The following is a 16,190-nucleotide window of genomic DNA, read 5'->3' as shown; positions in this document are numbered from 1 at the left end:
CTCACCGCTTATCGGTGAGACATCTGCCGGCAGCGATTGCCAGCCAGCGAAGCCGCCTACCAGCAGCATAGTGCCTGCTGCAGAGCCGACTGTGCCCACCATCCAGGACTTCTACGACCGCTTTGGGGAGGCTAGAGGCTCGCGGTGGAGCAAACAGCGGCGATGTCGGCTCGTGGAGCAAACCACTAATACGCTGCCGCTCGTGTGGAGCAAACCACTTAATTTGTTGGTCGACATCTTGTCGATGCTGGACAAGGACGACGAGGAAGAACCCAGGAGGAAATAGAAAACGCCGAGGAGGAGCAAGAAGAGACCTGTCTGGATATCCAGAAGGTGCGGCAGATGCTAGAAACAGCCCAAAGGTGGACCTACCTTTCGCTAGCCGCTGTTTTTCTCTGGAAGGTCATCCACAAGACCTGGAAGCACAGCACACCACCACCGCCGGGTCCACAAGCAGGCCCACTAGACGACAACAGCAACACCAAAACATAGGGACCCTTCCAGATGGACTAGAAAAAAAATATTGTACCCAATTCAAGTATACACTGTACTGTGTATACATCTCGAGCATGCATATTGTATATAGCAGAGGAAATACACCTCGCCTCCCATTCGAGGAATTCGACAAAGCAGAGGCTGCATACTGGAAAGAGGACCCTATGGAGTATTCTTCTGTGGGCTTAAAAACTACGAGAAATGGCTGGGGAAGGCCCAATAGACCAACCAGCTCAGATACTAGGCCATTTTGGCAAACATACAGCAAAACAGTTTGCAAATCGTAGCAGAATGTATATTGTTGGGTACGAGAGGTATTCTATTCTGTATCCCTGGTGGGACTATTTGTTTCTAGCTGTATACTACAGACACCACTCTATCTTTGTTTTTTGTGGTGTTGTCTTTCTGGACCTACTCTACAGAGAAGCAAGCTGTCTCCTTTCCGCAGGGCTTCTACTCCGCCAAGTTTTTCTATTTCCTTCTCTAGAAAGTATCCATATGTCGGTATTTCGATGTCTGTGGTTGTTCCCATCTTCCCCACTGGCAGCAGATACAATACAATTCTTGCTTTCCCTCGAATGTTGCAGCGCAAACTTTCTGCACATGTATTTTCCAGGCTCTCGACATCTAGAAGTTTGGTTGTATCCTTTGAAGTGGGGCTATTATGTCTCTACCACAATGGTTTGCATTTTTTCGTCTAGCAGGTCGTTGTAGTCTTGCTCTATTTCTTCGGTTTCTATAGAAGATAGCTTTCTAGGATCTGGGGCAACTACTACGGCAATAGGATTCCAGAGTATGGTTCTTCCATCTTTCTGGAAAGTTCTGGTGGGTTCTATGCGGATGTGCAGGCCAACAGGGTATTCTTCGTTGCTGGCCAAGCCTCTTGGTATCCAACACGTTTTTCGTCCGTATTTGTCCGTAGTGGTCTCCACAAAGTCGTGGTTCTCTTCTAGCACACACTCCAATCTTTTGTTTGCCCAAACCACAATTGGCATTTCTACGCCTTTTTGCAACAAGACTACTCTGCTGGATGTTTGTCCTTCTGGTTGTTTGCGGTATCCTAGAATGGACCATGTAGTATTTGCAACGCCTGCTATTTTTCCGCTTGTGTATTTTCAGAGCCGTTTCTACCTCTTTATGAAGCTTCTTCCCGACGCTTTGTGTATTCCTTTTCTCCGCACTATTTCTCCTAGTTGCTCCAGTTCTTTTTCTCACGCTGCTCTTGTTCTATCTGCCGCGGCTGTCTTTCTACCTTCTAGAATAGCCCATGCTTCTCTTCTCCATTCTTCCACGATGCTGCTTCTTGTATTTCTTGCAATCGTTTTCCTCGACCCCTAGTAGATCCAGAATATACTTCTCTGTCTTTTGCAATCTCTGGTACTTCCTGCAATTGGAATTTGGAAGAAGCCTTTCCTATGGTGCTACATTTGGCTGTTCTCCATTCCCACTCTACTGTCTTGCAAGAAGGCAATAGAATACTTGGATCTGCTCCATTTGGATGTAGCTGGGTTGGTCTTCTACCGCAGACAGTATCGCTTTTGGCATCGGATCCTTTGTATAGCAACGTAGTGGGCCTAGCTCCACACCAGTATCTGTAGCGGAGAGTATATCTACCCGAAATATTGGACATGCTCGAAACCAAAATCTGCTGCAGCCCATTCTATCGCTTTCCCCACGTAGCATCGTCGCCTGCTCTTGTAGGGGCAATACGGACCCCAGAAATTCTACCCGCCTCCGAATGTGCATACCATACTACGAAGATGGTGCCCTGTGGACGATCTGCCAGAACGAGACAGCGGTCTAGACATTTCGATAGGTTTTCCCATTGTTTTGTTGGTGGTTGTACTACTTAACAAGTTGGTGTCTGGAGGAGATACCATCTGTAGAGTTTGTTCTACCAAATCGTTTTGCTATTTCTTCCGAAGTTGTGTGGATGTGCGTGAGCTTAAACTTCTATGCGAAAGTACAACCACGGGCTTGCACGCCTGGATGCAGGAATGTTTTCCGCAAGTGTTGGTTTGGGCAGTCCACATAGTCTGCCAAATGTCCTCCGATTTGCTCCCGGACTTCTCCTGCTTCGAAATTGGAAACAACCTTGTTGTAGAGTTTCGTTCGCATTGTATAGCCATTCCAGGTTTCGACCCAAGTACAGACGGGCCCCAACACTACCCGTATTGTCTAGAATTGTTGGACTGTTCGACTGCATAGCAGAAGCCAAGTCTCCTTGCTCGAAACCATGTTTCTTCCAAAGGTATTCCACCAGTTGCTTGGCGGTCCAGTACACCAGAAAAATCTCTTGTATAGTCGATAGAATACAGCCCATAGCCGTGTGTGCTAGTAGTTGGCGCTCTAGTTTTGGAATCGCCGCTTGTAGCTTGCCAATGGGTATTTCGAAACGCCTATCTTTGCTACTTAATAGAGCGTATGCCTTCTCTTCCGGATATAGTTCTTGCCACTTGTCTTTCGCTTTCTTTCCGGCTCTCTCTCTATTCTAGCGATGGTGCTCCGTATTGCTCCACAGTTGTCTTCTCGTATTCCTATCGTGGTGTAGGATATTTGTTTGCACATGTTTGGGGTTTGCCAAAGACTCTTGTACTGCGATGGAGATTCTGGAAACGACGAAGTTGTGCGGAACCTTCCCTTCCAGTCGCACGATACCTTGGCGTTCTTGCAAACGCAGTCTTTGGCGTTGGAGGTAGCCAAACACGATATATCGCCTACTTAATGTAGGTAGACCTTCCAAAGGTTGTAGATTTGTTCTGCCAAGATGTCCAGCAAGATAGTCGGCGCCGGCGATATTCGACACAAGATTGCTGTCTACAGTATTTTCTAGGAGTAGATGTGCCCCTACAGACTTTTCGACCCGTAGGCCCATTTGTTGGAAAGTCGTTTCCGTTGCCATCTTCTGCTATATGTAGTGCTATTCATTGGAACTACCAAACCTCTAATTGGAAATTGTCGACTACTGTTGCGGGGTGGAAAAAATGCAACAAGGTAGTACCAATCCTAGTAGTCCTGACCATTTTTGTGCTCTCGATAATAGTAGATGGTAATGGGAAGGGTCCGACTAAGGCTTCATCTATTAAATGAAGCTTTAGATTACCCTGGTCCCGTACCACCATCCTGTCTACTACTGGATACAATGACATGTGTCAAAAATGTCAGCTAGCCTGACAACCCTAGGGCTGGATATTGTCCTGATTTTCATATTGCGATATATTGCAATAATTTAAGAGATATCACAATACATATTGTGATATATTGACTGGAAGGTTTCTGGCCAAGTGCGTACTTTATAATTTCATAAAAGCTCTCTGTGGGCAACATCATCTTCTCAGTTGCTGTTACACCATACTTTCAGGCTGGCTCCCCATTCCCATTGTGTATGGCTGTATGCTAGTCATTTACAGATAAATACAATTATATAGAGCCTTAACGTGGAATGTTGGATTGAAGTATTGCAACAAAGTTTTGCGAACATAATGATAAAGGTAATAGTATAACATGATTTTCATGGTTAGTGTTGTTTGCTTCAACAGAATGCAGTATGCAATTATTGTTTCTGTATGTCAGTGATTCATTCAGATTCAACTCCAATACAACATGTGTTCACATGAACTATTGCCAAATGAAACATAAACATGACTTAGGTGAGCTTAAAATCGCATGTGACGTCCAATAACTAACATCCTTGACAAGAATGGCATATTACAGTACTACAAAATTTATAAGACTTAAACCTTTATGATAAATTGATATCATATGTACAATTATGAAACAACCAAAACAAACAAAATACTGTGAATTGTGAAATGGTCACTCAGAGTCTACCATGAAGTCCAAATAAAAAATTGGTCCATTTGAGGCCACTCAATTCCTCCAAATGAAACTATTCAAACCCACAAAACGTAAAGCATTTGGTAGAATATTATAATGATACTTCCACTTGTAAAATGTTACATGAATCCAACAGAAATAAAAGTATATTTGCCACATATTTTTGCTATTGAAATCAAGGGCAGATAATATAAGGGAGCTAACTCGGATGATCCAATATATTGCAGAATCTGAACCATATCGTGATAATCATATCGCGAGATACTGTACCGGTATATACCGGTTTACCAGTAATATTGCACAGCCCTAGATGACCTGATCCCTTTAGTTGCCTTTTATGACAAGCATGGGTTACTGATTCTAACCCGGGTTCTTCTCAGGTAAAGTATTTAGTGAACTAACCTTCTCCAACTGAGGGCAAACCGTTTTGGTTGTCTAACATTCTCTGTGAATATCTCTCCGGTGCTCATCTTCAGATCATTGTCCTTGTTGCCATCAAAGGTACCACACAGACCTGGAAGCATGAAACATGAAACATCATGAAATAATGCAAAGGTTTCAGGCCCTCATTATTATCAATAATAATTCATTGCAACCAAAAAGCATGATGTAAGATGAATCCCACCTTCCATGTTATTGTAGTCATCAGCAGAAGCATGCAGCCAGACATTTAGAAACTCTGAAGTTCTCCTCACTCCATTTTTTATCTCCACACAGGTTCCAGTTGGAAAGCAGGCCTTAATGACAGGTAAAACATGCATCCATTAGTTAACACTTAGTATGAATGTACAAAACAAACGGACAGGAGCAAAACAATAGCACAGAATCTGGCCCCGGGATCATGAAAGTTACTTAGATCTGTCATTTTGATCTTAAGTCCAAAACAATCTAAATCGGGGATCACATACATTTTTTTAACTTAAAAGTTAAGACTCAGATCATTTTTGGTCTTAAATCCTGAGACTGCTACCTACCAGTCTTAAGTCAATTTTATTCCTAGCAAACATGGCGGAGGTCATACACGTTTTGACAGACAGCATAAAAGGAAAGAGCAAATACCAAGAAAATGAAGGGATAGATTCAACCCTCTAACATGTTATAGGGATGAGGAAGTTTTCCAGCGTTATCGTTTTAGATGATCAACAACATGGTGACATAAAGAGGCAGTACCTTGATGTTCCTGTGTGTTTGTAAATTAAGCATGAGAAATGTCCTTTATACCTGGTTAAATTCTCAAACCAAAATACATAATGCATGTTACTGTATGCTCCCAAGGTTCAGTTCCAAAAGGCTGTTCTCACCTTATAGGCACGTCCCCCCAGAATATTTGATTATCCTCATGCCTGGTGTTAGAGTGCCTTGGACATAGCTGCGGACTATCATCGGAGTCTTCTTGGATCCTTTCCTTCTACACCGGTCAAAGACAAATACATCATCGCCAGCTCTCACAGCAACTCCACAGTTACACGAGGCTGACATACCCTTGCCACAACGCTGATACATCGTGCGAACCTAAACACACAAAGGCAGATTTAACTTTAAACATCAACACAGTAGCTTCATGACATGTTTTGAAAGCTGCATGTAAATTGTTCTCAAAAGCAGCTGTCAACTTGTAGCTCTAACATATGTCATTGTGCACTACTCAACCTTCTTACCTCATAGTCTCTTTTCTTGTTGATGTACAGTATGAATTCTCCCTCAAAAAAACACATTGAATTTCCTGGAAACATAATATGCACAATATTTAGGATGTCAAAGCCTAAATGGAATATGGAATTTCTTATGATTAATTCCAACAGTATTTCCTGCATGATATGAGAACAAATAGTTAAATCCATTGAGGTACAAGTGAAGAACTTTTAAATATCAAACAATAGTTAGTATTGTTCATAAGTCTAAGAGTACTGCATGTACTTCAGCGACTGCTGTATTCTGGTTTCAACTGAACTTTCAGATTTTCAACAGAAGTCCTTTTCACTGTAAACTATACACTACCACTGTTAGATTTACATTTAGTTCCATGAATAAAGCTATCCTATATATATCTACAAAAAAATAGATACATGAAATGAACCAAGAACAATTCTTAATTTTAAGGGTAGGCAATCTGGACTCCAGAATTATTGTAAAGGGCCTGGAAGACTTTAGCATGGTCATCTTACAGCTCTTCCACACACAAAAGTAGTAACGACTCATGTCTTTTCCAACACCCATCAACTATAGACAGATGATCGGGGTGGTGAGAGTACTTCTGAAGCAGTGGAGGCAATAATCTTAGAACAATGATGTTCCATAAGCACTGAATCAATAGACTGTCTAAGTGGAACCCTGATTCTATAGTATCTGATGATTGGCTGGTGGCAAGTGGACCACAGGAATGCCAGGACATGATCATCATGATGAACAGTCAACTGGAGGCAGTTGGAATGTATGGCAAGTGTGAATTAGAGTGCCCAGAGTATGATTTGTAACAGTAATGATCCACATTTGTAGAAGATGCAACTTTAACCTGCCTCTGTATGTCTTGTCCTGGGGATAGCTATATTTGCCTCATAAAGACATTTAACACTGGCTCAAATACAATACATGTAATTTAATAATCAGGAACACTGAGCTAAAGCAATCCTCTGGTGTGTGTAGAAAACCAATGTCCTGGGTAACTTCTGATTTGGATGGGTGAAAGAGGAATTTTCAGACAAGTCAGGAGTTGAGTTCCAGTACTAGTTGTGTTTGTCCTTAAATGTCATTGAAGTATTTGTATGTGGTGGTGAACCAGATGGAGATGTGATTACATGCCCTGTTTGGAGCACCATCCACAGGCTGCACAGCTATTGTGTAGTAGAATATAGAAGATATGGTTCTGCAACTAACTTTGCCCCCATATGGCCTCTGTGCTTGGCAAAGTCTCCTGAGCTGTATCTGCTGTAAGCATTTCAGCATTGGAACCTTCTGCCTGTGAAAATGACATGTGAAGTAAACCTTCTTGAGCCCGTATTGTGGTGGCGCTTGCAGAAGAAGAAGGCTGGTTTGGCCCTGCATGTAACTGTTCTTCATGTGGACTCTTGGATGGGAGTTTGTTGAGTAAACATTTGCTCTAACATGTTAATTTGGATGTTGGTAGGAGTTTTACACAGCAGGGAGTAGTAGGCTGATGAGTGATGCTGTAGCTGGCTTTATGATGAGAAGCGATATTCTTTTTTGTTTGCTTCTCATGACACAAGAGCAGATGACACCATTGGAGAATGAACATCACCAAATATCAACAAATACTCTTGTGAAAATGTGGTTATCTGAAATAAGCTAGAACTGGTGTTACTACATAACAATGTGCTACAGGGGAGAAGCTGCATAGGAAGTGTTGGCTTTATGACACACAGGAAAGACTTGAGGGTTTTCAAGTCTTTACACAAAGAATAGCTGTAAGCTGATTGTGCTACTGTTGGGATGACTAGTTGTGTATTCTTGACAGTAAAGTGGACTTCTGTTGGAAACCTGTAAGTTTAGTTTTAGTGTAATTGCAGCATAAATACAGAATTTATGGCATTAATGTACTGGAGGCAGAGGACTTGTCAGAATTGTTGGTATAAATCCTTCTGTAAAAGCCACTATGGGGCCAGACAAGTTAAAAGCCTATGTTTTAGAGATTTCTATCGAATAACATGAAAACAGCCTTTGAGGAGAAAATAAATACTTATCAAACTATACTCACTTTCCGTCGATGGAAGTTATGTGAGGATCATTGATAGATTTACAAACAGCCTTTCTATCCTTATCCTTCACTGTGAGCTGAAATAGTAGAGTGTGAAAGATGACACATGTCTGATATTAAGCACACATGTAACATATGACCAAATACATGTAAGAGGTTATCGGAAAACTAACAGTGTTAAACAGTTAGCCACACTATGCTGTGTATGTAGTCTAGCCAAGCATACCTTGATTTGGTCAAGAGTGTTGTTTGTGATGCTCATATCTCCAGTCCTAAGAGCTACATGAACGTTGAGCTTTCTATGTTGGTCCCCATCTCTGAACGGAGAGTCCACTTTAGCTTTGACAAGGATTATTACACCTGTCTGCCAGTTACTGTTGGTGATTCTCTTGCCACAAGGTACACCAAATTCCTCCTGGTCATAGCCTATGACAGCCTGCACCAAGGGCTCCTCCTGACAAGTCAACTCCTTGGCCATGGCAATGCTTGTTGTCACAGTGATGTAGCAGTCATCCCACACTGAGAAATTGTGACAGAAGAAACCTGGAGGGAAGGTTGATGTGACCTTCAGCATCTCAGCTTCACCACCTTCTTCCACCATTATCTCTGTCTGCTGAACCTGTCACACACCAAAACAACATCAGAATCATTATCAACTTGAACCTATGAAGCGAACTGATAGAGAAGTTACTAACTGACATTCATAAACAGCAAAACACAAGAAAGGACTCATACCTTCACTTCAGCTTTGAGGACCACACTGTATCGGAGTGGGGACATGGTGTTATTACAGTTAAGTCTGTAGCAGCCTGACACAGCACACTGCAGCTGTAACACAGAATACCTGGCTTTCAGCACTCAACAACTGGCAAACCAATCATTTTAGTTTCAATATACCAAAAGGTCACATCCGCTGATGGACCATTGTTTTCCAGATGGTTGATGAAGAATGATAGGTGCTACTGTTGGATTCCTTTGCAGAACACATTCATGTCGCTGATTGCACATTGATGTCTTGAAAACTTGCTGAGCTGAGGGAGACTATGGCTCAAATATGACAGTTGAACAAAGCCAAGCAGACACAGGTTATTTTAAATGGCTACGTATAGATTTAATTCTAACAATGTATTTGCACACGGGGGTGGATACAGCTTTTTGGGAAAGGGAGGAGTGCACAGTTAATTTTCAACCACTTTCACGATAGTTTAATAATGTAGCCTCTGGATCCACCCATGGCATGGCACATATGACTGTTAACAAAATGAAAATGTTAACTGTGATTTGAGAGGACATCTAATGTTTATCAGATACATTAATCAGAAGAACTCACTGTATCTCCAACTGTGAAGTTTGTCAGCATTTCTGAATCCAAACTTGAGATGCCTTCATCGAATGGTCCAAAGTCGCTGACTGTGTCATTGCCTGCAAGCCATGTAACACTGTACCGCACTCCCTCCTCCATGTCAAATTTACACACTACTTGGAAGTATGGGCTTTCAGCAACAGTCTTGGTCTCCAAACGAGGCTGCCTAATGGATGGGTAATCTGCAAAACACATCTTGTCACATAATATGTAAACACAGCACTAAAATACAGCTTAGGGTATCAGAAAATTTCAAACTTGATCTCCTAATGTTTCTGAAAGGTAGCTGCTTCAATGTGGGGGATGGAACATACCTTGTTTGGCTGACCACTGTGTCTGGTCAAGAGCAGGCTGACACACAAGGGAGGTGTTGGTTGGGTTTACATTGTCCAAAGTGTAGCAGGTGTTGTTGATGAAGCAGGAGTTGGGCTGCACAGTAACACACAACTTATACAATGAAATGAATGGTCTCAGTACCACAAAAAAATACTTTTAATAGTGCCCCTAGAAAATCATCAAAGAAATCCTTTCTATTTTGTGTATATTTCAGAATAGAATATCAGCAATTTAGGAATGAATCATACTGAATCACCTCCAATACAACTTGTCCGTCACTGTTTCTTGTAGCACATACACTGTTGAGGATGAGGATTTTGAAGGTCTCACTGAAGATTATACCGTTGTTACTTATTGCAAGAGAGTAGCTATGCAGGGCTGGCAGGGTGCACATGATGGTCTGATAGTTGACATATGTTGCTGTATATGCACGTCGTTCTCCAGACACAGTCAGACCAGTCGCTGTCACCTGGAACATCACCATACACAATAGATACTGCCTCACAGCATCATACACAAAAGATACTGCTACACAACACCATACACAATAGATACTGCTACACAATAGATACTGCCACACACCACCATACACAATAGACACTGCTACACAACACCATACACAATAGATACTGCTACACACCATCATACACAATAGATACTGCTACACACCACCATACACAATAGATACTGCCTCACACCACCATACACAATAGATACTGCTATACACCACCATACACAATAGATACTGCTATACACCACCATACACAATAAATACTGCTACACACCACCATACACAACAGATACTGCTTCACAACACCATACACAATAGATACTGCTACACATAAGATACTGCCTCACAGCATCATACACAATAGATACTGCTTCACAACACCATACACAATAGATACTGCCTCACAGCATCATACACAATAGATACTGCTTCACAACACCATACACAATAGATACTGCCACACAGCATCATACACAATAGATACTGCTACACACCACCATACACAATAGATACTGCCTCACAGCATCATACACAATAGATACTGCCTCACAACACCATACACAATAGATACTGCTTCACAACACCATACACAATAGATACTGCCTCACAGCATCATACATAACAGATACTGCTACACACCACAATACACAATAGATACTGCTACACAACACCATACACAATAGATACTGCTTCACAACACCATACACAATAGATACTGCCTCATACACAATAGATACTGCCTCACAGCATCATACACAATAGATACTGCTACACAACACCATACACAATAGATACTGCCTCACAGCATCATACACAATAGATACTGCTTCACAACACCATACACAATAGATACTGCCTCACAGCATCATACATAACAGATACTGCTACACACCACCATACACAATAGATACTGCTACACACCACCATACACAATAGATACTGCTTCACAACACCATACACAATAGATACTGCTACACAATAGATACTGCCTCACAGCATCATACACAATAGATACTGCTTCACAACACCATACACAATAGATACTGCCACACAATTGATACTGCTTCACAACACCATACACAATAGATACTGCCTCACAACACCATACACAATAGATACTGCCTCACAACACCATACACAATAGATACTGCCTCACAGCATCATACACAATAGATACTGCTTCACAACACCATACACAATAGATACTGCCACACAGCACCATACACAATAGATACTGCCTCACAACACCATACACAATAGATACTGCCTCACAACATCATACACAATAGATACTGCCTCACAACACCATACACAATAGATACTGCCTCACAACACCATACACAATAGATACTGCCTCACAACACCATACACAATAGATACTGCTACACAACACCATACACAATAGATACTGCTACACACCACCATACACAATAGATACTGCCTCACAACACCATACACAATAGATACTGCTACAACACCATACACAATAGATACTGCCTCACAACACCATACACAATAGATACTGCTTCACAACACCATACACAATAGATACTGATACACAATAGATACTGCCTCACAGCATCATACACAATAGATACTGCCTCACAACACCATACACAATAGATACTGCCTCACAGCATCATACACAATAGATACTGCTACACACCACCATACACAATAGATACTGCTACACAATAGATACTACTTCACAACACCATACACAATAGATACAACACCATACACACACAATACAATAGATACTGCCTCACAACACATATACAATAGATGCTGCTACACACATACATCATACACAATAGATACTGCCTCACAACACCATACATACACAATAGATACTGCCTCACAACACCATACACAATAGATACTGCCTCACACAGCACCATACACAATAGATACTGCCTCACAACACCATACACAATAGATAATAGATGCCTCACAACACCATACACAATAGATACTGCCTCACAACACCATACACAATAGATACTGCTACACAATAGATACTGCCTCACAGCACCATACACAATAGATACTGCCTCACAACACCATACACAATAGATACTGCCTCACAGCACCATACACAATAGATACTGCCTCACAACACCATACACAATAGATACTGCTCACAAGATACTGCTTCACAACACCATACACAATAGATACTGCCTCACAACACCATACACAATAGATACTGCCTACACACATCATACACAATAGATACTGCCTCACACCACCATACACAATAGATACTGCCTCACAACACCATACACAATAGATACTGCCTCACAACACCATACACAATAGATACTGCCTCACAACACCATACACAATAGATACTGCCTCACACACCATACACAATAGATACTGCCTCACAACACCATACACAATAGACCATACACAATAGATGCTGCCTCACAGCATCATACACAATAGATACTGCCTCACAACACCATACACAATAGATACTGCCTCACAAGCACCATACACAATAGATACTGCTACACACACCATACACAATAGATGCTGCCTCTACAGCACCATACACAATAGATACTGCCTCACACCACCATACACAATAGATACTGCTACATGGATAGATACTGCCTCACAACACCATACACAATAGATACTGCCTCACCACACACAATGGATGCTGCCTCTCCAACACCATACACAATAGATGCTGCTACACAACACCATACACAATAGATACTGCTCACACACCATACATAATGGATGATACTGCCTCACAACACCATACACATAGATACTGCCTCACTGCACCATACACAATAGATACTGCCTCACAACATCATACACAATAGATACTGCCTCACAACACCATACACAATAGATCCACACACCATACACAATAGATACTGCCTCACACCACCATACACAAGATGCTGCCTCACAGCACCATACACAATAGATGCTGCCTCACAGCACCATACACAATGGATACTGCTCTCCTCACACCATCATACACAATAGATACTGCCTCACACAACACCATACACAATAGATGCTGCCTCACAGCACCATACACACAATAGATACTGCTCACACCACCATACACAATAGATACTGCTACACAATAGATACTGCTAGGCTCCCACACACCACCATACACAATAGTCTGCTACATCACAATAATAGATACTGGCCTCACTGCATCATACACAATAGATACTGCCTCACAACACCATACACAATAGATGCTGCACAGCATCACATGATACTGCTACACCATACACAATAGATACTGCTACACACCACCATACATGCACAATAGATACTGATACACACACCATACACAATAGATACACAATAGATAACACCATACACAATAGATACTGCTCACAACACCACACATAGATGCTGCACTACACCATACACAATGGATACTGCCTCACAACACCATACACAATAGATACTGCCTCACACACACATTCATACACAATAGATACTGCCTCACAACACCATACACAATAGATACTGCTTCACACCACCATACACAATAGATATGCTGCCTCACAACATCATACACAATAGATACAATAGATGCTGGCATCACAGCATCATACACAATAGATACTGCTATCACACCACCATACACAATAGATGCTGCCATACTGACACCATACACAATAGATACTGCCTCACAGCATCATACACAATAGATACTGCCTCACAACACCATACACAATAGATACTGCCTCTGCCTGCACAGCATCATACACAATAGATACTGCCTCACATACACATATACACAATAGATACTGCTCACAACACCATACACAATAGATACTGCTACACACCACCATACACAATGGATGCTGCCCTGTGGGTCACTGTCTGTTTATACTGATGGTCTTTCTGTGTGTCTGTGGTCACCTCCTGTGGGTCACTGCCTCCTTCCTGTGGTCTGCCTCTGTGTGGATGCCTGTGGTCTTTCTGGGAATGGTCTTCCTGTGTGGGTCACTGCCTCCTGTGTCATGCCTGTGGGTGCCTGCCTCCTGTGCATGCCTGTGGTCTGCCTCTGTGTGGTCTGTGGTGGATCCAGGGTGCCAGTGGTGGTCCTGTGTGGTCTGCCTGGTGTGTCCAGGGGTGGTCTGTGTGGTCTGTGTGGTTCTGTGTGGATCCAGGGACCCAGTGGGTCCGTGTGTGGTCCTTCCTGTGGGTCTGGCCTCCAGTGGTCTGTGTGGGTCTGTGGTGGACCTCCTGTGGTCTGTGTGGTGGTCCTGTGTGTGGATGTCTGTGTGGTCTGTGTGGTCTGTGTGGGTCTTTTCATACAATGGTCACTGCCTCCTTTTCGTCTACCTCTGTGTGGTCTTTCCTGTGGTCTTTCTTCCTGTGGTCCTGCTGGCTGGGTCCTGCCTCCATGTGGTCTTCCTGTGGGTCACCTCCTGGCGTCGTGGTCTGTGGGTCCTCTTCCTGTGGTCTGTGGTCTGCCTCCTGTGTGGGTCTGCCTCCATAGCCATAGCAATGCTTGTTATCACAGTGATGTAGCAATCATCCCACACTGAGAAGTGTGACAGAAAAACCTGGAGAGGAAGGTTGGTGTGACCTTCAACATCAACCCCTACCACCTTCTTCCACCATTATCTCTGTCTGCTAGACCTGTCACACACCAAGAACAACATCAGAATCATTATCAACTTGAACCTATGAAACAGAGCTGATAGAGAAGTTACTAGCGACATTCATAAACAACAAAACAAGAAAGGACTCTATGCACCTTCCTTCAGCTTTAGAGGACCACGACTGTATCCCGGAGGGACATGGGTATTATTACAATTAAGTCTGCTTAGCAGCCTGACACAGCACACTGCAGCTGTAACACAGATACCTGGCTTTCAGCACTCAACAACTAGCAAAACCAATCATTTTAGTTTCAATATACAAAAGGTCACATCAGCTGATGGACCATTGTTTTTCCAGATAGTTGATGAAGACGTTAGTTGCTACTGTTGGATTCCTTTGCAGAACACATTCATGTAAGCTGATTGCACATTGATGTCTTGAAAACTTGCTGAGCTGAGGGAGACTATGGCTCCAAATATGACAGTTGAACAAAGCCAAGCAGACACAGGTTATTTAAATGGCCTCGCATTATAGATTTAATTCTAACAATGTATTTGCACCACGGGGGTGGATACAGCTTTTGGGAAAAGGGAGAGTGCTAGTTAATTTTCAGCCACTTTCCCGATGGTTTAATGAAAATGTAGCCTCTGGATCACACCCATGGCATAGCACATATGACTATTAACAAAATAGAAATGTTAACTGTGATTTGAGAAGGACATCTAATGTTTATCAGATACATTAATCAAGGAAAAGAACTCACTGTATCTCCAACTGTAGGATTTGTCAGCATTCTCAGATCAAACTTGAGATGCCTTCATGAATGGTTAGGAGGATAAGCTGACTGTGTGTGCCTGCAAAGCCATGTAACACTGAATACGCACTCCCTCCTCCATATCAAATTTACATTACACACAAAATTGCCAGGAAGTGATATGGGCTTTCAACAACAGTCTTAGTCTCAAACAGGGCTGCACCCCTAATGGATAAATTAATCTACAAAACCACATCTTGTCCACTGGCAAGTGTAATTTCAAACTTGATCTCCTAATGTTTCTGAAGGTAGCTGCTTCAATGTGAGATGGAACACATGCCTTGTTTGTTGTTCCTGTGTCTAGTCAAGAGCCCCTGACACAAGGGAGGTGTTGGATTGGGATTTACATTATCCAAGATGTGGAGGTTGATAGAGACAGGAGTTGGGCTGCACAGTAACCTGGCTTATACCAGTAAGAATGAATGGTCTCAGTACCACAAAAATACTTTTGTACACCATACACAATAGATACTGCTACACACCACCATACACAATAGATACAATAGATACTGCCTCA

General features: G+C 42.3%; 1 protein-coding gene across 1 annotated transcript in view; it reads right to left on the bottom strand.

Annotated features, from left to right (window-relative positions):
- The window catches only part of LOC124272343, a 262,002-nt gene that overhangs the window by 80,014 nt on the left and 165,798 nt on the right, over nt 1–16,190 (bottom strand). Inside the window, 11 exon segments of the mRNA XM_046707518.1 lie at nt 4,735–4,846; nt 4,958–5,069; nt 5,641–5,844; nt 5,991–6,032; nt 6,034–6,055; nt 8,045–8,121; nt 8,271–8,663; nt 8,780–8,872; nt 9,375–9,589; nt 9,722–9,836; nt 10,000–10,212. Coding sequence (XP_046563474.1) covers nt 4,735–4,846; nt 4,958–5,069; nt 5,641–5,844; nt 5,991–6,032; nt 6,034–6,055; nt 8,045–8,121; nt 8,271–8,663; nt 8,780–8,872; nt 9,375–9,589; nt 9,722–9,836; nt 10,000–10,212 — 1,598 coding nt within the window.

This window comes from Haliotis rubra, unplaced genomic scaffold (genome assembly GCF_003918875.1).
Source record: "Haliotis rubra isolate DU_JTF1 unplaced genomic scaffold, ASM391887v1 Scf169, whole genome shotgun sequence".
In the NCBI taxonomy this organism is placed as follows: domain Eukaryota; kingdom Metazoa; phylum Mollusca; class Gastropoda; order Lepetellida; family Haliotidae; genus Haliotis; species Haliotis rubra.
Note: the sequence above shows the minus strand (reverse complement) of the source record. Positions and strands in the feature narration are given on the sequence as shown.